Source organism: Tetrao urogallus (assembly GCF_951394365.1).
Source record: "Tetrao urogallus genome assembly, chromosome: 1".
NCBI classification, from domain to species: Eukaryota; Metazoa; Chordata; class Aves; order Galliformes; family Phasianidae; genus Tetrao; species Tetrao urogallus.
The window spans coordinates 163747837-163772919 of NC_136813.1; the positions used below are offsets into that span (position 1 = coordinate 163747837).

Here is a 25083-nt window from a genome sequence, read left to right on the forward strand (position 1 = left end):
CTGGCACAAAGGTTCCAGCCACAAACCAGCTTGGTGCTGCTTTCTGTTCCAAACCTGGTTCCTCACATGAGTGGGAAAGCAGATTTTTCATGTGCAATTGTGCTGCTTATTTGAAAAATAGAGAAAATACTGCCTCTGTGATAGTCAGTGGGAGTTGTTCCATAAATTAAGGACTGGGATTAGACCATTTGCTCTGTAACATAAGATAAAGAGATTTATCTTATCTTTATCTCTCTTTTAGATCCTGGATGGTGATAGCATTCCTTCTTCTGCACCCCCACCCCATCCCCCCAGCTTCTTATAGCTAGCTGAAGAGGAAAACTTGCAAATACAGAATAAGACTTTTGTCCATCTACTTACAAATGCCACTAGCTCCTAATGAAAAAAAGCACATGCCTCCTCTTCTTGCATTTAAAAATCTTATTTTTTTTCAGAAGTGAAAATAGAAAGCCCTTTCAGTAACTTCCTTCAATAAAGCAGTGTTTCGTTTTTATGCCTTTCTAGTACAGCATCAAACAGAACTTCATTAGTGTGGTTAGTGTTCCATATAGCCCACTGATATACCATAGCCACTGGCCAAGCAAAACTTCAATCAGTTTTTGTTCTGTTGTCAGCTCACACCTCTGACTGAGCAGCTGCAAGATGATTCATCAGAGGATGTTTCATCAGAGGACAGAAAAGAAAATCATTTCTGCTGTTTTTTCCATACTAATAAGATCATTCCAGTTGTAGATACTTCTACAGCACTTCCTGAGCTATGCTATGCCCATTTGAAAATAGAAATCCTTTTATCCAAATGTCAAGAAAATTTTCCATGAAATCTGTGCTTTGGCTCTGCAAAATAAGTTTCTGCTGCAATTACTTGTTTAACACAGTTGTGACTTTACCTGAGTTTTGTTCCATTACAGAGAAAGTCTCTGCTAGAGCTAATGCTACCCTAAAGAATGTAAGTTGGGATATTGAGCATGAAATTTTGTGTGTGAGTAACATCTATGTTCTGAAACCTACAACATATGCCATATTTTCCTAACAATTTAGTAGTGAAATTGTTTTTGATTGACTATGTTTGCTGTGATACCATGTAAGGAATAGTGAATTATTCACTACTGGTGCAGAAATGGTTCCGATTGAATGGTTTAGGCAAACAAACTGAGAACAATCTGATGTTTCTTAAAGACTGACGATATGCTTCCAATGATTCCTATTTACAGTAGGCATTCCCACATAACTCCACTCCACTTTGCATGCAGCTGTAACAAAACTAGAAGAGTATATTTCTTTGCTTATTGGCATCTGTAAAAGCATTTCATCTCAAGTAATATTTCTTGTGATATGAGTTTGTCAGCTAGTTCTCAAATAAATACAGAAAAGCTACCTTTTTTGTCAGTTTACCAATACTGGCATGACATTCAAGGCTCGTTTTTCTGAATAATCAGCTAGCAACAACAGCAGAATATATTCAGTCTGTGCATGCTATACTGTGCTCACAATTATAAAATGTAGAGATTCAGAAATAAATTGTTCTGAAGAGAGGAACATAGCTTTTCTTAAATTCATATCTGTTACTTTACTCTGAATAACACCCTATCCTCCACCTCACTACCAATAAATTCCACTTTCCAGAGGAAGACTGGAGGCAGAGGAAGACACATGCTATCTAGTGTCTTAATGTGTGTTATTGAATAACATTAAAAAGCAGTCTTCATTGATTCTCTGGGGCTTGTGGCTTGGACCACCCCCAGCAAGTTATACTGTGATAAGCAGATGATCCCAGACCTTTAGGTTAACTTATGGTCTGTCCTCCTGGGCAAGTTCTTCCCAGACTGTGTATTCCCCACTGTAAGTGATCTTCTAGAAAGAAATCCCTTCCCTTCCCTTCCCTTCCCTTCCCTTCCCTTCCCTTCCCTTCCCTTCCCTTCCCTTCCCTTCCCTTCCCTTCCCTTCCCTTCCCTTCCCTTCCCTTCCCTTCCCTTCCCTTCCCTTCCCTTCCCTTCCCTTCCCTTCCCTTCCCTTCCCTTCCCTTCCCTTCCCTTCCCTTCCCTTCCCTTCCCTTCCCTTCCCTTCCCTTCCCTTCCCTTCCCTTCCCTTCCCTTCCCTTCCCTTCCTTTCCCTCTCTCTTAAACCATTTGTGGGCATGTGAGTGAATACCAGAGGATAAAGCACAAACTGCAAACCAACCTCTTCTCTCTACAGCAACATAATTTCCATTGATCTCCCTCTAATCTCTCTAACCCTCTTGAAGTCCCGCTGGCCCCGGTTGCTCACAAGAAAAAGGCTAGAGCTTATACTGAGTTAGGGAGAGACACCCAGAGCAGCTAAAGGTTGCAGGGATTTGGTATTGCTCAGTCCTGCAGCAGGACTACTTACGTGATTATCCTGCACTTCACAGTGGAGTTGAAAATCTTGTGTTTTAAACCAATAGAGATTAGGACTTAATTTGTGGTACACATAGCAGCAAAAATATGTGCCTAGTGCAATATTCCGGTAGAGGTGCTGGTCATTTTCATTCTCATAAGTACTGATGACGTACACAAGGGGCATCTGGTCAGAAAGGCAGGTGACAGAAAATCAGGCTGATGCAATAACAGAAATTCCTAATGGGATTTCCTTGATTAACTACAGAGCTTTAAAAATCAACACGCTCATATTATGGCAGTGAGGTTAGTCCAAGGAGATGACTGTCCTGGCCTTTCAATATGAAAAACTGTGTCAGAGGTTATTTAGCATGTGAATAAAATACCCAGGGCACATCGTGCCTACTTTCCTGCCATATGTAAGAAGAATGTAACTCACCAACAAAGGTTGATACCTTACAGTTTTGTAGGCATCCCCCACAATACTCAACAACTTCCTTTCTTTCAGGTGTGGCATGAAGTGTTTAGGATGGATTAACAAGCCTTTTAAAAAAGCAAACAATGAAACAAACAACAACAAAAACACCTGTATTTTTAGATAGTTTTCATAGGAGAGTAGAGTGAGTATATCTTTGTCACGTACAGTTGTATTCTTAACAAGAGATTTGGGCACTTATTGAAGCTCATGATTAATTTTTCTCATCCATTTTATACTTTATATTTTGAAAGTAACAGATGCCATAAGTGCAAGCTAAGAGGGACTGTGAGCAGCATTTTGGCACATTTACCTGTGGTCACATCAGGTCACATTACATCTCAGTGGTCACATTACATCTCTCCTCTGTAGTTTCATCCCAGAGGACAACTAGGTCAACTGCTGAGGTACTCTTAGGAATTTGAGTCTAAACTCAAATTGTCATTTTAATTCTCAATTTTAAAGATTCCTGGCTGAATCTTCACTTGGCCAGCATGGTGAGTATATTGAAGGCTTCTTCAATACTCAAATGCATGGAACTTCTTGTTACTGAAGGAAGTGTGTGTGTGTTTTGTCTCCCTCTGTGTCTATTTTATAGGCACCTCTCAGTCAACTTACTGTTCAAGTAGATTTTGCATAAAACACAGTGATAATATGTTAAATCTGATAATGAAGGTCACATTTTTATCCCTGAAATTCCCTAACTGTTAATTAATTCTGAGACCTGTTCCTTAATATGACTTACTGCTTAACTGAAGATGTTGGATATGAACATCTGACAAAGTTCTCTACTTTACTAAGTACGTGAATTCAGCTGTCTGAAGGATGCCAGCCTATGATGGATTTTGGACCTTGCAAGTGTGTCCAGACATCCATTCCACTGTGGGTCATTACTATAAAGTTTAATCAGTATAAGTTTTTCTTTAAGAAATGAGCATTCCAAAGGAGTTACTGGGTGGAGGAGAAAGTATTGTGTTTCACCTTCAAGATCTAAGCCTTGGTTTGGAATCCCAAACCCAAATCCCAAATCCCAGCTGGTCTCTTTGGCAGTGAGAGAGAAGACTGCAGTCAACAATGCTGAGTGTCAGCAGTGCTGGTTTAAGCTAGTGAGAAGTTCTTCTGACTTAACAGTAGTGACACTGGGAACATGAACAAGGACGGCAGTAAAGATTTAATGTTTTGATATGGTGCCGGAAATAAGTTTTATCAGGCAGCCTGTACTCAGCAAAAGGGTTCTTCTTATCTTCCTTTCTTCATACTGTGGACAGTTTACACAAATGATGTATTACTGAGCATATACTGTGATGAAATGAGTTGCTAATATATAAACATTAAGTTGGGATTAGCAGAACTCCAGCTAGCGGGGCCAACCTTATTAGCCAAGACCTTCTGTGGGAATGATTCACAATGCTGTAACAAATAACTCTAGAAATCTAAGTGGCTATAATCAGAATACTTCCATGAAACACCAGAGTTGTTGTTCTTGCATCAGATGCATATAGCAATTTCCTGTATGTGAATTTTCTTCTTTTCTGTTTTTCTTTTGAACCAGACATTGATGAATGCTCCGATGGCTTTGTGCAGTGTGACAGCCGTGCTAATTGCATCAATCTGCCAGGGTGGTACCACTGTGAGTGCAGGGATGGCTACCATGACAATGGGATGTTTTCACCAAGTGGAGAATCCTGTGAAGGTCAGTGTCTAAGAAGGTTGGGGTGTTATGACTTGAATTACAGTGGTGTCTAGTATCTCCAGCTATTGTGGACAAATGTTGTCGCAGGTACTGTATGTATCAATGACAGTTAAACCTTGAACCAAAGAAATCATAGTCAAAAACAAGCATTGTAAGGAAAAGGAAAAAAAAAAGAATATTCCTAACACTAGGTGGAGGATTACTGGCTATTTCTATGACTTGCTAAGATAATATATATTCAGGCACAGTGCTTAGAACAGTCTCATGGGCCCTACATCTGCTTCTATGCATTAGTGATTTCCCACGGGCTGACAGCATGCATTATAATCTATCACTCCAGGGTGATCTGTTTGTATGTCAGATTCTGAGACAGAAATGAGCGCTAATCCAGACCTCTGTTCTCCTGCTTCACTCCTTGTACACTGAAATAGCATATGATCAAGACACCTCCTGCTACCAAGGATGTTTTTGTGACCCTGACACCCTTACCCACACTCCAGTCAATATGGGGGTGCTTCTCCTGTGTGGAGACTAACTCCTCTTAGAGTGCTGCAATTTGAAGAAAAGCCTTATAAAATGGAAAGCACAATGGACTTGGAGATGGGGCAAGATATGGGGTATAGGGGATGAAAGGTCGACAGGGACAAGTAGATGGGAAGGTTTCCTTTGTTTATGAACAATGCTGGAGAGAACAGCAGATTAGTACACAGCTATTTTCACATGTGGATTTCTTAGTATGAAAAGTTCTTCCTCTTTTAAAATCTGCTTTTCTTAAATAAAAGAACAAACCAGTCTGTTTTGCCATGGACTACTTAGGGCAAAATCGGGAGTCTTTCTACCTTGTGGCTGTGAATGCCTAAATATTCAGTGCTCAGTGTAAGCTTTGCCATCTTACTGTTTAAACTCACATTGGTGGGCTGCATCAGTCCCAAAGGGAAAGAATTGAATTAATTTCACTAAGGCAGACACACAGACAGTTCTCAAGCAGTGAGAATGACCTTTTCAGTATCCCCATCATCAATACTTTATTTCAACACATTTTCACCTCAACTGAAAGTCTGATTCCCAGGAGGAATCAGCAATTTCAGTCAGCTACTGCTTTCGTAAGTCCAACTTTCTTTGTCAAGAACTAGCTAAATGTCAGTGTTAGCTGGCCAGGTGTTAAGACAGGAAAGTACAAGGACTTCTGGAGAAGTTGTGATCCCTCTGATCACAACATCACTCTTCTGTCACTTCTGGCACAGGAGCATTATGGCCAGGCATTTATGAGAAAGCTCTATAGTATAGCCCAAGCTTTATCTTAACATCAATAAGAAATCTGTCCTGTGGACTGAACATGGTGGTGTGGCATGTGTCATCTCAAGAAATATGAACTAAAGAATGAAGCAGAAAGTATGAAGTTTTTAATAGTATCTCTGTTAAGATGTGCACAAACAAGCAACAATTAAGCAACAATTTCTACTCAAAGGAAAAGCCAAGAAAGAATAACTGCAGAGTGCTACACGTATGTAGAAGGGACAATTATTTAGCATGATGTTACTTTTATACAATTGAAGTCTGTAACACTGTGTAACACTTAAACAGAAGATAAAACTTGGAGAAGTAGCCTTAAATTTATTACAGTTTGGAAAGCTGAACTTTCAGTAGCAGAGTACAGTAGTGTGAAAGCAATTGCTTTCTCTCTTGTCAGATCTTTCCACAGTGAGATTCCTCTGCTTAAAGACAATCTGGCAATTTCTTGTGTCACTTCTCCAGTATCCCCTATGTTAGAGGTGATTAGACTCAGTGACTGGTGGATGACCTTTCTGACACTCACTGTAACACAGGAATATCCTCCAGGCTGTACTAATCTCAAATTTCAAACCTTGGTTCTCCACTTGCTGCCTTCAGCTGTATGAGCTTCCTGCTGCATCCAGTCCCAATGTCCTCTGTGACCTTCTGGTTCATGCAAGTACCTCAGCTTGGAGAATTGTAGATGGAACGGTGCAGACTTGCAGAGAAGAGGAACTGGTCTCACCTTACTTTCTTAGTGGAACAAAGAATGTAAGCCTCATGGGTATTAGGAGATATTCTTTGAGAGCTTGTTGATTTAGCTTTCTGGTCAGTTCTACTTCAATACAGCGTTTATACAGACTGCATAATAGGCTTGCTGTCTTTGGCTTACCTTCAGTGAATTTTAGTTGCTTTGAAGAAAGTTCCCTCTTTCTCTGGAGAAAAACTTCTAAAGCCAAGGAAGTGTGGGCTCAACTATTTTCTTTCTTGATTGTTCTGTATATATATGTTCTATTCTATATATAGAATATATATATCTATATATATAATATATATCTATATTTCTGTCTATATGTTCTGCCTCAAATCTGGGTCCGTCTGAGCTCCCTGGATGCTTGTCAATAGTACTACAGAACTCTGTGTACAGAGTTCTGATCACAGAGTTCTGTGATCGATGTTAGTCACAGTGTTTCCACCAGCAAAGCCTCCAGTTTGAAATATTCAGATGGAAACATTTCTGCTAGGAAGAGGAGCATTTCCTTAAGAACTTTACTTTAGCTTAACACCCAAACCGCACCTTTCTTTAGGAAATGGTCCAGACAGGACATGCTACTAAAAATTTCTGTCTGGTGATGGAGTCCTTGGTAGCATTAGATTTTATCAGTGCCTGAAATAATTGTTGCCAAATTTTGCACATATATTAAGCTTGGCTACCACTGCATCCTTGGCACTACTTAGAATACTGAGTATTTTGACTAATGCTGTACTTGAATTTAGAAATTTATAATCCTATTTCATTTGGTACCTGCAGGCAACAGAAGACCAGGAAATTCCTTTGCTATTAGTTTCACTTCATGTTATACTCCTGGGTAGACCTATAGTCTCAATACCAATTACTGTGAGAAGTGATGGGAAATGCAGATGGGAAATGCAGTAGAGCTTCAGACTCTTAGCAGCATTGATGCTTTTTCCTTTAGAAATATAATTATGTTATATATTATCTTATTTCCAGAAAAGCAGAGAAAGATTAGCCGCTTAGCCTTTGAGAATTGCATGGTTTTGGGAAGTCTTAAATTTTATATATATATGTAAATATAGCATTCAGCATGGTATATTACCTAGTGCCCTCCTCCTCACCCCCCTGCAGCTTTTCTTTATAGTTTATTTACTCAGTCATATTGATGATCTGAAAGTTGTCTCTCATGTACTATTTCATAAAAGAGATGGTAGATATTGCAGCCTCAAGCTTCATTGCATTCAACAACTGAAACCACGGAGGGGCAAATCCTAAAATAAGTACATTTAAGTCAAGTTAACATTTGTGCTGCAGTTCTGTGTAAGATCCTGATTCCTTTGATTTTGTCACCTGCAATGCCTAAAAGCTTCTAAGATCAGCTAGAGAGGCTGTATTGGTTTTGAATCAGAAGTAGTACAAGTTATACCTCATCAGCTGTTGTACATTTTGCATAATTCCATGTCAGAAGAGTAGCTCACCTAATTAATGAGCTCCTATTGGACTTGCCAAGGGTATCTGGCAGGTACCAGCTGTATTTATACAGAATGTAGGAGCAAAATATCTTCACTCTGAGCAGGTATCAAATCCTTTAAATGAGAGAAGGGTGAATGAATGGATTGAAAAGTATTGATCTGGAATGTTCCAGCCAGTTCAAAAAGCATCTTTTTTGTTGCAAGGATTTATCTGCATGTAAACCTGCAGATTAGGATTTCTGTTTTGAAATGTCTTCTTATGTTTAGTACCACTGGTATCCTACTTCCAGTTTAGCAGCACAGACTGCCTGTCTGCATGGAGGGCTGGGTCTCCCCATGGACAGTTTTTTCCACAACACAGAATAATGAGATATGGACGTACACTGCAGGAATAGGATGCTCTCTCTATTCTTCAGCAATGAATAAAATCCAAAATGGTCACTTGGATTTGGAAGAGAGAACAATTGCTGACTTTTGAGATGTCTGAATTCATCTCACAGTACATCCGCTATATTAACTAATGCATGAGATCTGTGTTTGAGAAACCACTGCCAGTTTAGAGACCACACTTAGATTTTTCTACAGTTCTTGTCATGTTTAACAGAAGCTTTGTTATTGAAAGCTCATAAGGAGACAGGAAATAAAGAATCACTTCAGCAGGAAATCTCACTGGAACTCACAAATCAAGAAAACCCTTTTGTCTTCCTTCATGGTCACAGAATATCAACTATTAAAACTACAGGGAGGAATTTCATTCCTTCCACCTCAAACAGAACTCTAGGCATTAAGGCTTCATTTTGGCTTTGGGAACACAATCATCAGCAGAGAGAATGCAGAGCTGGAGACACATGCGTTTAAATATTCAGGAGTGTGGGCAGAGTATGAAATTGGCAGAATTTCTGAAGTTTTATTAGAGGACTATTAAAACAGAAGACCAGTACATTTTATGAGACAGTGAATTGATCCTGTTTACTGTATCAAAACTGGGAAACAACATTTCTGTGAAGCTGGTTTAACCGGCATCTGAATTCTCAGTTCTTCATCTTCCACATCTGCCAAGCTCTCTGACAGCTGGCTGGCATGAAGTTACAAATAAATTATTCATAATTCACTTGCACTTTGAAGAATGGTTGCATCAGTTAATAAATTTATTTGAGATAGACAAGGAGAGAAGCCAAACCTTCTGCTCAGAAGGTTCTTTTTGCCTTAAGCAAAAAGTATCTGGGTATCCTTGTACTATCACCCTGCTGAGGAAGCCATTTTCTCTCAGAGCTGAAGTAACTGAGTGTCTTTCAGAGCAAAGAAACTGCCCACCATCCCAACCCATCTTTCAACAGTGTATGTCTCAGTGATCAAGATGTTCATCTTCTCTTTACATACATTACAGTGATATCAGAGAGATTTTGCCGTGAAGATATGTCTGGGGAAATAGGATTTTTTTTTTTCTGTTTAATGTGAATGTCATGCATTTAAGTCTGGAGGGCTCATCTGAGGGGGGAAAAGATGCAGCTTTCCACCAGTTACATCAGAGCATGTCTCTGAGCCCTTTGTCAATACCTAGCAAGGTACACAGTTTCTTTTTTCTTCTAATGCTGCCTTGTTCTTGTTCCTTGTTTATTGCACATTTTCTCATCTGTTGTTATCAGTATTATATTTGGGTTGCTTTCTGCCCAAAAGAGTACTGTGCCGCCATTTTCTGTAGTAGCTTCAAGATCACTTTCCATTATAGATCTGAAATATTGACTTTTGAAAGGATACTTCCCCCTGTGTCTTATAATCAATTTCATCAATTGAATTTCTTATTATCACTTACTCAATCACTATCAAGAAATCAAGAAATTCACTGACAATTTTTTGTTCAATACTTTATTAACAACAACATTTTTCATCTCACTGTTCACTCACAGCTCCAGATGACTTTTAAGTATATTGGGCAGCACATGTCCTGGCACACATTCTTTGAGAACTTTCATGGGACACCCCTCATTTACGACAACTTGAGCATTTATTGTTGCCATTTATTACTTACTAATTAAACCACTATAAATTTGTGACTGACTGATTACTTTTCTTCCAAGCAAGATAGTTCCTTTCAGAGTATGCGTCATACAAAAGAGCTCAGCAAAAGTTTTCAAATAAAAGTAGTATATTATATCAACAATATTTCTCTTTGAAGTCTTAGTATGGTATAACCTGAATCTATAATATACATCTCTAGGTAGTCTTTTTATCATATAAAGATTTAATTTATCTTCAAAACTTTTGCATTTTAATATAAGTCCACTTTTGAAACTCAGTACTATGACAGAGAATTCATATGGCTTTTTAAATTTAAGAAATTGCATATATTGTGATCATCATTACAGAGTAGCTATTCATTACTGGCATTTTGAATCAGAATCTGCACACTGCTCATGACCAAGTCAAATACTGCTTTTTCCCTGCTGCATTCTATGACTTTTTGTTCCAAGCAGTGTCTGTAAATCTGTTAACTATAGGTTTCAGCCTGGCGGGGCAAGTAAGATTTCTGTTTTCATAAGACTTTTCTGCCCTCACACTCAGATATTGCAAATGGAGTTTAGTCACTCTAGGTACTGTCACCATTTTCTATAGATTTAGTCCAGTATTTTAACTGTTTTGACATCAAATTACTTGTGACACAATAAATTCTTAGCTTTCTTTAATGTGGAAGAGCTGCTTCAGAAGTAAGACTTTCCATCTTATTATATTGCCCCACACCACCAGAGGCAGATGTTGGTGGTATGGCAGTAGACGTTGAACCTTCCCACCAATATTCCATTCATTTTGTTGCTGTGCTACAGAAAGCAGCAGAGGGGCAGTCTGACACAATGATGTCTGACACAGGAGTGAGGATGAAGCGAAGGTATGTCATTGAATTCATCCATGTGGAAAAAAATGGCACCCACTGCCATCGACGCTGAATATTTATGGAGATCAAACAGTGGATGTGTGCAAAGTGAGGCAGTGGATGGTGCACTCCAGCAGTGGTGACAGGGACAGTGAGTCACCTCCTCTGGTACAGATTTTTATGAGGATGGGATGCAGGCTCGTGTTCATGCATAGCTAAGTGACAAATATGTTTAAAAACTGTGTTTTGTAGCTGAGAATTTGATTTATCAAATTGCGTCTTTATACTCTTGTAACTTGTGTAGTTTCCATGGAAATAAATAGGAGGCATTACTTTCAGAGCAACCTACATTTATCATTACTTCTCCACCCACTGTAGTCTTTTGTCTTATTAAGCTGTACTCAGGGAAACCCTTAAAAATGTTCCAGATCACTTCTGCTGCAAATTAGATCTAGTCCTCAATTCAGCACTGGATAGCTAGTTGTATTTTTTGTTTTCTGTTCTAAGTCAAACCTCCAAGTCTTTTGAGATTAAATTTTGTAATGCTGTAGAAAACAAGCTGCTGGATTCCTAAGCAGTGTGTTGTAAATAGCCTGAAGTGAGTTGTATGTTTCTTCAAAAATAAAACAAACAACAACCACAAAGAAACGCCAACACAATATAGGACAGATAATAGCATACTCTATAGCTGGTTTGCAGAAAAGGAATCTGTAGTTCTTTTGCTACCCTTTTCAGACACAAAAGATGCAAGAACCAGTGTACCCTGTACATATGGCTGTGGAATTTGGAAAGCTGGTTATTGCTGTAAATAAGATGTCAGTAGCATCACTCACCATCCACTGTCAATTCAGATTAAAAAAGCTGAACAATATTTCACTTGGTATGGATGTTTTGTGTGTGTTTGCAGATAATGACTGAAGTTCAATGTAGGTAAATAATGCAGATGAGAATTTCATGCATGCAGGTTTGTGTCTCTCTTGCTGCACTATAAACACATTGCTGTTCTTGATTAGGTTACAATCAAAACTGAAGTAGCTTTGGCTATGACCTGGGGTATTTAAATGGTAGTATCCAAACATTCATTTTCATGGATCAAACAACTGAAAAAAAAAACCCACAACTCAGGGATTTTTCATAAATGTTCAGTGTTGTATGAGCTCTGTTTAATATTAGAGCCAATTGTTTACTATAGCAGCACACTTACCATTTCCGTGTTGAAAAATGATCCTCACAAACCTTTCCCTCATGGGTGTCCAGCTCCAATTTATAGGAGGGAGAGGAGGTTCTTTGATATATGTATACCCAATGGCGAGATTAAGACACAACAGGTCAAATGTTGGTCTGACCAGATTATTACAAATCCTTGTCGTTTAGGGAGATAGGGAAGGGAAGATGGGCGATAGAAAAGACAGGAAATAAAAGCAGGGTAGTCTCTGTAGGTTTGTAGTTCAGTCATTGATCTCCAGTAGTGGTGGGTCATTGGGTGTTACTGTTCAGTTGATGATGACAATGACAACCCTGACAACTGTGACAATGGTGATACTTCCCAATGCCAATACAAACTTACTTGTAAGTCCAAAGTAGTTGAGTCAGCTGCTTTTGGAGCGGCAGCTTCTGGCTTTTGTATTTCAGCTGGAACTCCTTTTGTTCCCATCTTCCGGGCCTTGCCAGCAGATAAGAGGGAGCAGCGAGGCACCAACTTGTATCTTGCCTTCACAGGATACAATGGTATCATCCCCCAATCTCCCATAGCAAACTGGAGTCACAGGCCAGATCTTCTGCCAGTAAACAGTCCTGAACACTCTCTTCCGAAGGCAAACAGCTCCAAAGAAATGCTTTCAGATGTCCACACAGTGATGCTGATTGCCACACAGCAACACCCACTTCTCATCTCCAAGATAAGTCAGAGTCTTATTGGAAGAAATGCCTCAGGAAGCGAGCTTTGAGCCAAAAACAAAGAAGGATTCATACACCACCAGGTTTCTCAAAGGTTGCTTGAAATTGATGCATAAGTGACCGCCCACGGTGGAAAAGAAAAAAAAAAAGGCATAAGGAAAAGAGGGGAGGGGGAAGGGGGAGTTAATCCATCAGCAAGCAGGCACTTATCCTCATGGTTGTTGGTCCCTTTTTTATCCTTCTGCCAACGTGGCAGTCCTGGGTACTTGGGTAAGAGTCATGTGCAGCACCCCCTGAGAAGGCCATCTTCCTCAAGGTAAGCACACATAAAGGACTGCTTCTCAGCCTGGCTTATCTCTCTCTCGCCTGGTTTATCTCTCTCTGGTTGCCCCTGGCCTGCAAATCTTTAGTCTGAAGGCTTTGCCAACTTTGACCAGCACTTGCCTGGACTTGTCCATCTGTGTCCCTCAGACACAGGATTTCTCAACCTTTGCCTAGGACGCATCCATCAGTGTTCCTCAGCAAGCCTTGAGACAGTGGTGCAAAAAATAATCTCTTACAATGGCCAGATTGTGAAAGGAACTTGGACGTAGGTGCCAAATGCAGAGGTAGCGTTTGTAGGGTCAGTGTTTGTTATTTAAAGGGAACTATTTTTACGTACGTGACAGCTGATTCCTCCAAGTAGCTCATTAAATATGGATGCTTTCAGTTAAGGTACAGCTTCTTGGGTACTGATATTATTTACCTGTGACAACTGCATTGTGAAAGCTTTGTACAAAAGAGTGTTTTAAGCAAATGAACATGGAAATCTGAAAGTAATTTATTAAAAGGGGCTTCAGTGATTAAGGGAATCCCACTGTTAATCATGACATTTTAATGGAATCTGTGTTTGTTCTCTTCACTGAATAACTTAAAACCAGTTAGAATGAGCACTAGACATGTACTTATGAAAATGTTAATTTTCAATTGCTAAGTTGTAAGGATTTAAGAGAAAGAAAAGAGGAAGAAAAGGACAATTCTTCTATCCTTCTGCTCTGCATAGATCAGCATCACTTAAACCATTCTTTTTAGTCACTTGTCTAAGAACATTCTAGGCTGGAGAATGCACAGCCTCCACACAACCATCTTTTCAGCTTATTCTGTATCATTGCTGTTAGTAAGGATGGGTTTCCATGTCTGAGTACCTGGGACATTTCAGCTCTTCAGGTTCTTTCTGTATACACACAGCCACACTCAATTGGGTTCACAATCCTGGCTGGTTTTCGCCCTACTGAGACAACATCCAACTCCATAAAAATCAGAAGAGACTGAGGTAGGAGATGTGGAGAACTGAGATGGTATGCTTATTTTGGGTAAATTTGATATGTAAATGAGGGCACCATAAACTGTGATACATGGAATGTAATTTCTCTTCCAAAATCTGCTAGCATTGTAAATTTAAATATTCTCACTAGTTTTGTAACCTTTTTGTTTTCCTTTTAACAACATTCTGTGGCAGTGAATTTCATAGTTTGTTTATACATGGTATGGAAAAACTATTTCCTTTTATCAGACTTGAATTTGTTGTCTTCCTCTTTCATCTACTGTCCCCTTTCTTGCCCATTCAATTATATAGAGAACAAAAGCTCTCAATATGTTTTCTCTGTGGTATTCATTATTTTTTTTGTTATGTACATCCCCTCTTGCTGATATTCTTTCAGAGAGGAACAATCCATTTCTTTTTAGTTCCTCTCAAATAAGATTTTCCTCATCCTTCCCGGAAGCCTGAGTAATTTTGCAAAACAGTTTTTTGAGATGCACTGTTATTACACAGTGTATTTAAAGGAAACCAACAATGCTGCTTATTTATACAACAGAATTCTAATATTTTCCCTGCTGTTTTTCATCTCAATTCATATTCATGTTAGTGACTTGTTTACTTTTGTTTGGCTGCACCCACACATGGAATTGAAATAAGCGAATTATATTTTTCTTTATCTGAATATGCTTGAGATGAACTGGAGGTTTCATTTCCATTCTTGAACCCAAAGCTGAGTGTTTTATTAAGTTTCTGTGCTGATGTTGAAAGATATATGAGTGATGGTATTGTTTATTTTGTCTTTGACAGCTAAATACTACTTTTTAATGAACTTTAATTAAGAGCCTGGGCCAGACTCCTGTGAAATTTTATATGGAATAGAACTCACTGCATTGATACTTTTCATTGCCATAGATCTTTAATCTTCTAGTTTTTCCGCTTTTTATCATATATGGCATTTTACTTCATGACTTTTCAAAGCTTTTTTTTTTTTCCGGATAGTTTTCCTCCAGATTAACAGCTGAAAAAGCTCAGTAAAGACTATTGAAATATAAGGCAGTTTGTGCTGCAAGTTAGCCCACGCAAAATAATTTTGAGTGTACACCGATGAACTAAGTCTTTAAAGGTGCTCTTGAACTCTATGTGATATAGTTGTTTTGAAGTCAATTACCTTCATTCACTGGAGGCATTCCTATTTTTTTTATTTTCTGTGCTAGACAGAAAGGCTATAGATGTCTTTGCAACTTGAATAATTAAACCATTCTAGCTTGTACACTCTAATAAATGATGCAGTTCTTACCTAAATGGACATACAAGTCAGATGTCACCTTTGACATTAACTTCTTAGCAAGTGAACTTGAATGTGCTAGACAGAGCCAGCAAAAAGTTTCAAAAACAGGTTTTTGCAGCTTTACTTGTTTGATTGAAAACATCTGATTGAATGGTTGCCACAAACTAATGCTCTTTAGGGATCTGCATGGTTTTTTTCTTGTCTTTCCTGTGATTTCTTTATTCTAAAAACCTTATTCAGTATTTCATTTGAGAAGATGTATAGGAAGACTATGATACATGATGTTTCTAGAGTTGATGTGACTTTAAAAATATTTTTTGTGAAATTGTAAGTTATTTTTCCCTGTGCTGGTGAAGTGCAAATTAATTTTCAGCTAAAGGCTTTAATGACCATGAATCATTTATATTGGCTGCCACAGGAACATTTTTGTTAATTGAATGCAGTCTAAAGGTATTACATGGCATGTTTTTTCAGACATTGATGAATGTGCAACTGGAAGGCATAGCTGTGCCAATGACACTGTTTGCTTTAACTTGGATGGTGGGTATGACTGTCGATGTCCACATGGCAAAAACTGCACAGGAGACTGTATCCATGAAGACAAAATCAAGCACAATGGTCAGATTTGGGTGCTGGAGAACGACAGATGCTCTGTCTGCTCATGCCAGGTCAGTTGAAATAAAACCAGCTGCTTCTGCAAACGTGGTGGAAGGGATGACAGGAAAAATAATATGATTCAAGTGAAATTCCTGTTTTAGGTGCTTTTTCATTCGTGTATGTGGTGCTTCACAGAAAAGGAGTTCTGGGGACAGCTTCTCCCTTCAACCTGCATGAACAGAGATTCCATGAAGTTTCTCATATAATACTGGCAGAAGGGGAAGAGTACTGTTTTGTTAGCAAAGTTTCTGGGTGGGAGTAATGGCATTTTCATGCAAAGAAATTATCCAGGCACAAACTGGTGTTGATGACTGACACCAGTATCTTCAGCAGATGGCTATAAATAGAGGTCAGTGCTGCCTCTGCTTAGCTTTCTCAGATGTTTGTTGTAGGAAGCCCACAAGCTAAATGCAAATGAAGATTGAAGAGCCAATACACTGCTAAAAAATCCTGAGCATTTCAGAAATTCAATTTTCACTGGCATGAATTTAATTTCTCACTAGCTATCATCATTTTTAAATGAATAATTATAAAAGAGAGGGAACTGATCTAGAAGTTTAGCAGGTGATTCAAGCCACGCCCATATAAAAATGATATAGCTCTATGCAATCCATTAAAATTTGACCCTTGGTAAAGACACGCTTGAGTTTCACCACCTTAGGCTAGAATCGTCTGAAAGTTGATTGTACAAAGGATTTATGTAAGATAACAGGGGAACTTTATGGTCGTTACTGAGTGTTTTGTGGTTTCTAACTCTCTGAATTGTATTTCAACAAAGGTATTGTATTGTGGAAAAACACACAAGCTGGTAGTGGTTTACAGTCATGCCAGCAAATCAAATTTTGGTGCAAGAATTGTAGGAGTCAAGCAGATTTCTGCCATCACTCTGTATCTGTCTTCCAACAACAGAGTGGATACGTGATGTGCCGGCGAATGGTCTGTGACTGTGAAAATCCCACTGTTGACCTATTTTGCTGTCCTGAATGTGACCCGAGGCTCAGCAGTCAATGTTTACATCAGAGTGGGGAGCTTTCCTACAACAGTGGTGACTCCTGGATACAAAACTGTCAGCAGTGTCGCTGCTTGGTAAGGCTCCTGATTACAGAGGAATAAGCAGGAAGAAAAAAAGGACATGAGATGTGCTAATCTCTGAATATTCATTCTCATATATTAACATCTATTTAGATCCCTCTGGAGTATGTGTATAATCAAAATCTGACTTTCATGGATATTTATCAGTATTATTAAGTTCCAGTCAAAAATGCATTTGGACGTAATAGACATAATAGAAATTATTTAATCACAAAGATCGTTTTAGCAAAGTATGTAGATCATTTGAGTATGACACCTATGCAGTAATACTCATGTTTTCATTCATTCAGAGGCTGATAAGGCTGTATAGGGATATTTTAAATATGTATTCATTATCACAGTTGATAATTTCAAAGATGTTGACAGACTAAAACATTTTTATTCACTCAGACATTTCCAGTAACAGAAAAATTAATAGGACTTGATGCATTCTTCATATTAATGAAATAAGGTTTGAGAAAAAATTTATCTTTTGAAACTTGTGATCTTTTTCCTGGGCAGGTATTTCATAGTCTTAGCAAACCTGTACTGCATGATGGTATACAGGGAATTGCCATGACAGAAAAAAATCCCAAGATAAAAGCAACTAGCTTTTATCACAAGTTATCTCCAAATGTAAAGCCTAGTTCAGCTTTTCCTTGTCAGTGTACCAAGAATAACAGCCCAAAACCAATTTCTGTAGACACTGCTTTCGGTGTTGCCACTGCTAAAATAGATTCCCAGGTGTTTCATTAGAGGTCTTAGAAACAAAACAAAAAACTCCTGACAGTTTGGGATATCAGTAGATGTCCCTTTATTCAAGATGGTACTTCTTATAAAGCTTATATTCTTTCTGTTGTCACAGTGGTTTTTAGGTGACAGTGTATTGTCCGCTCCTTGTCGTGTCCATCACTACAAAAAATAAATCAAAATATCAAGATCAGTAACTGGTTTTAAGATTGCTTTCATTCTTTCTATCATGTGATTCAAAAAGAGAGGAAAATTGATACAGATGAGAATTCTGTGAAGGAGTAACTTCAACAATAGTTTCTGCAACAAGAGGTGTAAAATTGAAGATATGGCAAACCTCTGGGGATTTTTTTCAGCTATTGTACTGGTATTGAACTCATAATCCTCAAAGCATTAGGTTCACTTTTGTGAATACACTTCTTTCCTTGGGAGAAATGCTATTCTCTTCCTTCCCCCTCAATTCTTGACAGTCTGTGTTATGATGAGCTGAATAAGTCGGAGGTCAGAGACAGATCTGTTCCAAAACAAACTGGTGTTAATGATATCAGTGAACTGTTCCCTTTGACTGATAGATCTGCAACTTTGTCCATTCTCCAGAATTGAATGAAAATTCGCCCAACTTCTAGTAACAAAGTGAATATTCAGACTTCTTAAGGTCTGTTACAGGTGTACAGTAACTTCCCCAACAACATGCTGGCCCCAAGCAAGTCTCCCTTTTGCATTTTTCATGCTCTGTACTGAACCCGTCATGCAACATGCAGAAAGCATGATTAAGTTTGGAAGCCAGGTAATCAGTTCATAACCTCCAAAATGGATAGTAAGCCAGTGGAGGTCTTCTCGCTGAGAATGCTGTGATGTTCCCTGTTCAATTGGGTTGCTGGTAGCTCAACACCCTTAGCCAAGCCATAACCTTGGAACATATAAGCTCTAACCTTACCTTGAGCTGAAGAGTTGAAGGATTATACTGGAAACTGACAATCTCAATAGAAGTAAAGAACTGAGGAAGTGGAGACTTCAAAGCACTTTTATAGTGAGACCTGTTACGGTTTCTGTCTCTCATACAAGTAGGACATCTCAAGGACAGGTCCATATTTTGTATTTTGCAAGGTCCACGGAGAAGTTCAGCTGCAGCTTGGTGCAAAGTCTAATGGACTTACCCAGTAGCAAGCAGAGAAAGCAACCAGCTTGCTTTGTCTCCCACAAGCAATAAATGCTTGTGTTCTCCGCACTGTCTTCTGAATAGGACCAGATAGAGAAAAGCCAGCGAACAAACATAATGTTGAATCAGAGAAATGGGCAGGGAAGCAAAACAACAGCTAATAATTTTCTCTTGTTCTCATACTGTTTTTCAACAGCAGGGGGAGGTTGACTGTTGGCCCTTGCCATGCCCAGAGGTGGACTGTGAGTTCAGTGTCCTCCCTGAGAACAAGTGCTGCCCACGCTGTGTCGCTGACCCCTGCCAGGCAGACACCATCCGTAATGACATCACTAAAACCTGCCTGGATGAAACCAATGTTGTTCGCTTCACTGGGTCTTCTTGGATAAAGCATGGCACAGAGTGCACACTCTGCCAATGTAAGGTAAGGAGCATAAAAATTAAGCTGAGATGCTGCTTTTCTAGCTTGTTTCTGTGCACATAAATATTAATGCATTGCGTCCAGTCAGTTGATGTTTGCACTTGTTTAAAAGCAGAGGATATTACAGTAAAAATGTTCAGTTTTGCTAACTTCACTTTCGCATGTGCTGGAATGATAGTTTAATGTGCTAGCAGGTCAGATGTAGAGCAACAACCTACTCTGCAGTGGGCTGCACACAAGTCACAGAGCTTGGCTTTTTCACAGCAGCTCAGGTCAAGCTTGATTGTGGTTCTTACTGTACAGCTGTATGCTATCTGGGAAATATATAAAGAAACAAATTGATATGTAAGGTTAAACTTCAAGAAATGCATTCTGTGTGATACTACAGTTTTCAGAATGATTTGATTTGTTCTTTGAGAATAGTCATTGCATTTGAGAATAATGGGACTAGTCACACAGTTCTATAGCTTTCTTGCTTTAAAATCACTAGTAGGAATCTTCATGATGTAGAGAATATTTAGTAGTTTCTGTAGTCAAAGGAAGCGATTGAGAGAATTTTTTTTATGGCTCTGGGCTGATGTGAACTAAAGCTGTGAGAGGAAAAGATGTTAAAATTAGTTTTTCCATTAAAAATAGACCCTGTATGGTGTAGAACCAATACTGAAGAATGAAAAAGAGTGATCCCACAGTAGACGAGGAGAGAGGCAACAGGATTCATCCAGATATCTTTAATTTTTACTGAAATTCGTCAAGGTCTTTATCCTATGTCCTATCCAAGGAAGAGACTTCCCAAACTCTAGCACCTGGTACCATTAACTACTTAGAAGGTTGCACATAAAAATAATTTGACTTCAACACCTCCTTTGAGAAAAGTGGGGAGTAACTGATGATGGAGCAGAAGGTGTCAAGCAGCACCTTCCTCCACTACTTTTCTGACATTATGCTGCATGAAGCAGCAGTTGCTATTGTTGGGAGGTGGTTCTTTTACTATGGTAGTAGTATGTGCCAAGTGTGAGAACATTTGGGCATTTGTCTTAATGTCAGAATGGGTGGGTGGTTGGAAGAAAGTGCTGTGATCTGACAGTGGCTAATGGTTAGAAAGCCAGATGCTGCTCAGAGGATGTCGAAACAGGCTTATGTGCACAAACCCAAATTAGTGAGAACTGCAGCTGGTGCAATATAGCAATTCCAGTGCTAGGAGATACTTTGGGAGGAATGAAATTTAGGGAAAAAATGGAATTTTTAGAAAGAAAAAAAAAGTGACCTAGCAGTTTGGCTTGGGTGGCTTTCTGAGGTTTTTGCACCTCATTTTCCCTATCTGTAAAACAAAATATTATGCATGATTCTTATGTAAAACAGTTAAGATTAAATGCAAGGAAATGTGTTCTTGTTGTAGCACTAATCAGTGACAATGCAGAAATAACATACCATTTCTAGAGGTGGCCAACAGTGTGTTGCTCCCCTCTGCCCTTTACTCTGAGTCTCAGCAAAGACTGAATCTTTGAGCATGGGCTAATTTCTATTCCATGTAAACACATAGATAGTCTAATAAAATATATTGCTGCATTGTGAATATGTAGAAGATGTTAACATATACTCTGCCAGACCCTTAGATTTAAAAACAGCTTGGACGAGAATCTGCTTAACAGTGAAGATGTAGCACTTTGGCCCCCTCTCTTCTGAGCAATTGTCTTTTTGAAATTCACTGTTTGTAGTGGTAACATCTTCATATTGTAGTTTTGCACACAATAACCTCTCTCCTCCAGATCAGGTTAATGCTATACCCAATTTTATAGTTCTCTTGCTTGCCCTGTGTCTCCTCATTCTTTCTTGCAGAGAATCACACTGAAGGTCAAAGCTCGAGGCTAAGCCTCTCTAACCAAGCTATAACAAAATAGGTTTACACAAATCCTTTAAGAATTCAGAAAGCTTGGCATCAGCTAAAGCAGAATTAGCCACAAAACCATTTCAAATCACAAGAAGGTGAACATTAGGATTGTCTAACCTTCTGTAACAGGGGAAAGAAAATATTCAAATGATTCAGACCTTCGTCTTTAGTTATTCCTGGCAGTTTAGTCAACTAAATATATTTGTACCAATTTAAAAATAATACGAATTTTATTTGCACTGTAAGACTCAATTGAAGAAAGTAGCCGAAAAGTAGGAAAAAAATCTTCATAGCTTAATCATGTCCATAGGTAATAGGTACCCTTAATTTCAAATATTTTTAGAGAAATGTCCAGGCTATCAGGAAAAACGGCATGGATTAATATTTGCTGGTGTTGCAGCCAGGAAGAATCAAATTGAAACATTCAATGCTAAATAAAACCCAGAGTCCCTTCTGTCTAATCTAAATAACTCCCAGCTGCCCTGCCTTGTTCAACAGCTTTGTTACTTGGGCAAATGCCTGATACCTTTATGGGAGGAGTGTTTCTTCTGCTGATCCTTGCTCCTTTGAGCTTGACTGTTGTAGCTTTGGGATGTAGGCCACGGGAAACCAAGCAATTAAAAGAATTATCGTAGCCTATCCCTTAGACATCAGAAGGACACAACAGGAATTTCATGAATATATTCAAAATTTGTATTCATCTGTACTTTACACTATACCTTAAAATCTGATATGAGTTTTCAAATGGCTGAGACTGTTAAATTGACTGAGCTTGTACAAGATGCTAAATGTTCCAATTTTCTTTGTTCTTTCTTTAGAACGGCCACGTCTGTTGCTCAGTGGATCCACAGTGCCTTCAGGAACTGTGACACCAACAACCATCTCTCACAAGCAGTTTCTGGTTAAAGAATTTTCTGTCACAAAAGACCATTAGACCAAAAATTGTACAAAATTAAAACTAAAATTGAATTGTTCTTGTCCATCTAAAGTGCAGAAATGTGATGAACTCAGAATTTTTAATCAGAATGAAATATATGGGACTCAAGACAAGCTCAAATGTGTAAACCTCTGAATGAAGTGAGACCCAAATTTTCTGGCTATCTGTCTGACTTCATTATGCAGGATATTAGGTGAGTATAAAGTGACACATTGCAATGCTACCTATAGTGATGTCAGGATTCAAAGTCAACCAGGAGATCTTACAGGGTCTTCCAAAGCTTTGAGAGTCCAACACTTGCCCAGATGCAGAGATTTTTACCTAAGCATAATTGGTTCTTCACAAATGTGTTTGAATGTTCACTGCAGAGTATAGCAGATGTTTGAGTAAAAGGATGAAGCCTTCAGGAGAACATAGCAGCTAAGATGTGATATGTACAGTATATGCGCTGAAAACAAAAAGATACAAGCTGTTGTAAAAACAAACAAAAAATAAACAAATAAAAAACACTGAAAAAAAAAAACTAGAAACAAAAACTGTAATGCACAGGCATGGCTTCTTAATGTTTTCTGATGGGAAAAGTCATCAATATTTCCTTGTTTTACTGCACTTACTATTATTTCTTGATTGAATTTGTTCAGTATAAGCTCGTTATTGTGCAAATTTAAATAAATATTTCTCTTACCTTAAGTTTCTGTTTGTGTCCTCTTTCTTTTTCAAGGGTATCATTTTTTTCATGTGTGTCGTTGTTTTTAATCCTTTGTTATCATGCCTGGGCAGCGGGGCAATTCTACTGTTCCTCCACATAGAGAAGAATACTGGAATTAGAAAGGAGCATGTGGGAGTTTTTGCCCAGCACAACCCTATGCCTGTCATTTCTTATCTTATTAACTTCATGCGTGTGAGTCAATGGATTGAACAGAACAATTTATGCGCCCAAAGATCTGATTCTACATGCCAGTGAGATGCTGCCACCCAGAGTGGGTACAGACCATTTCTGTGTGACTTACATCTGTGTTCAGACAAAAGGGATGCTCTCTAGATTCTTGATCTCTCCAGCTGCCCTAGGCAGGTTTGTTTCTCCATAAGCTCCACAGCTGTTTCAGTTGTTTGTGTAAAGTATGTTAATGCATGGGGATCACTTCAATATGCAAGCTCTATTTTCATTACTGCACTGTTGGGACAATAAATAAAAGAGGCTGCATGACCAAAGCATGCTTGGTCATGCAAAAGCAATGATCCAAAAATGATCCAAAAGCATGGATAAAAGCATGCATTTTATTCTGGAAGAGACATAAAGAATAAAGCAGTGCTTAGAAATTAAGGACTGAAAAGGCTGAATACATAAGGAATTCATCACAAAAAGTGAAAACTAAACAGAAGAGGAGGAAACTGCCCCAAATGGCACCATCCCTTTAAACAGTGCTTTAGTAGTCACATTCTTTTCAACGTGCATTTCTTGTCTTAGCATCTCTCTTACCTTCTCAGTTGTCACAGGCTAAACTTCCCTCACATAATAAGAGATTATGAGGGAAATCTATGAACTTGTTTTTAACAAAACTGTAGTATTTTCCCTCCAGCAAATGCTACCATGTAGTGTTTCACATACAGAAGATGAAAGGAATGCCACGCAACTTCATGTACCATGTATCTGTTCGTTGTAGGGAGTTGGACAAGGTGACCTTTAAGGGTCCCTTCCAACTCAAATGATTCTGTGATTCTATTATCTCCTTGAGCCCAGGTGTCTATCAATTACTGCACATTTCTGAAGCAGGGGGATACAGGAAATCCTAGGCCTTTGGATGCAAACAGCACAAACAAAGCAAAGACACTAAAAATCTGAAGAAATCCTGCAAAATCTCATTGATAGCTTACACTGGATCATTAAAACTATGAAGATTATTCCAATCAAACAAACCTTTTTCCTCACTCTGTCCATAAGTAACAGGTAGTCAAGGGATTTACTGTTTTGTCCAGTTCCTGGCAAGCTGCAATCAATGTTTCTTAAGCTCCTTGAAAAGGAGGCTGCTTTCTGTGCAGCGTTTTCTTGCCTGCTAGCAATTGCTCAGAGGTCATGTTTTGTCCTCAGCCACAGAGTTACATTTCCCGTTGATTTCAGTGGCAGCTGCACACCTATTTCTGAGAAAAGGTTTAACAGATAGTGCTACTGTTTAGAAATTGCAATTCACTTTCATTAAAGAAAGAGAATAAGATAGGTGCAGGGAATACATGAAAACCAGACTTATGATTTTGAAAGATACAAAGAAGACTGAACATTTTTCAAGCACAAAATCCTCACACAATGCTGCATGGTGCAGAAAGCACTGACTGAAACCAGTGGAGTGGGCAGAAGGAAGGGCAGTCACAGCTGTGAGCATCACTATTTTGGGTGTAGGGAAAGGTAAGCTATGGGTGAGGCAAGTATGCCTGCCCTTGCTTTGGTTTGGTGCATCCCCTGACACCGAATTTAGATTTGTAACATATGAGTCACTCCCTGGAAGTGGAGTACCGGAAAACCAGTACTTAATCCCAGCATTTATTCAAAACTAAAAATATGGATAGATGGAAAATAAATATCTCTCTCCTTTTGTTGTCTACCGTGATCTGAGAACTTTGTGCTATTACAGGTTTATGAAGCACAGTGCAATACAAAAAGAAACAGGCTTAAAAGCCAAGGATTGAAACATAACATAATAACTAAACCTTGGAGAGACAGTGCCACATGTATGTGAAGAGCAGAAGTAACCTTGCTGAACAAAGCTGGAAATCTCTGCTGAATAAAAAATGGAAATGGGCTGTGTGAATATTGTCTAATTTATCAGTGTTCAAGGTTACTAATCAGTTGGGA

At 38.8% G+C, this 25083-nt stretch overlaps 1 protein-coding gene across 1 annotated transcript in view; it reads left to right on the forward strand.

The window, feature by feature from the left end:
* Positions 1-22167, forward strand: part of NELL2 (neural EGFL like 2) — a gene marked incomplete at both ends in the record, with an annotated part of 141942 nt that extends 119775 nt beyond the window's left edge. Inside the window, 5 exons of the mRNA XM_079548740.1 lie at positions 4382-4522; positions 15830-16023; positions 16922-17098; positions 19189-19413; positions 22117-22167. Of these exons, the coding sequence (XP_079404866.1) occupies positions 4382-4522; positions 15830-16023; positions 16922-17098; positions 19189-19413; positions 22117-22167 (788 nt within the window). The remainder of the gene's footprint in view (positions 1-4381; positions 4523-15829; positions 16024-16921; positions 17099-19188; positions 19414-22116) is intronic.
* Positions 22168-25083: the final 2916 nt, after the last annotated feature.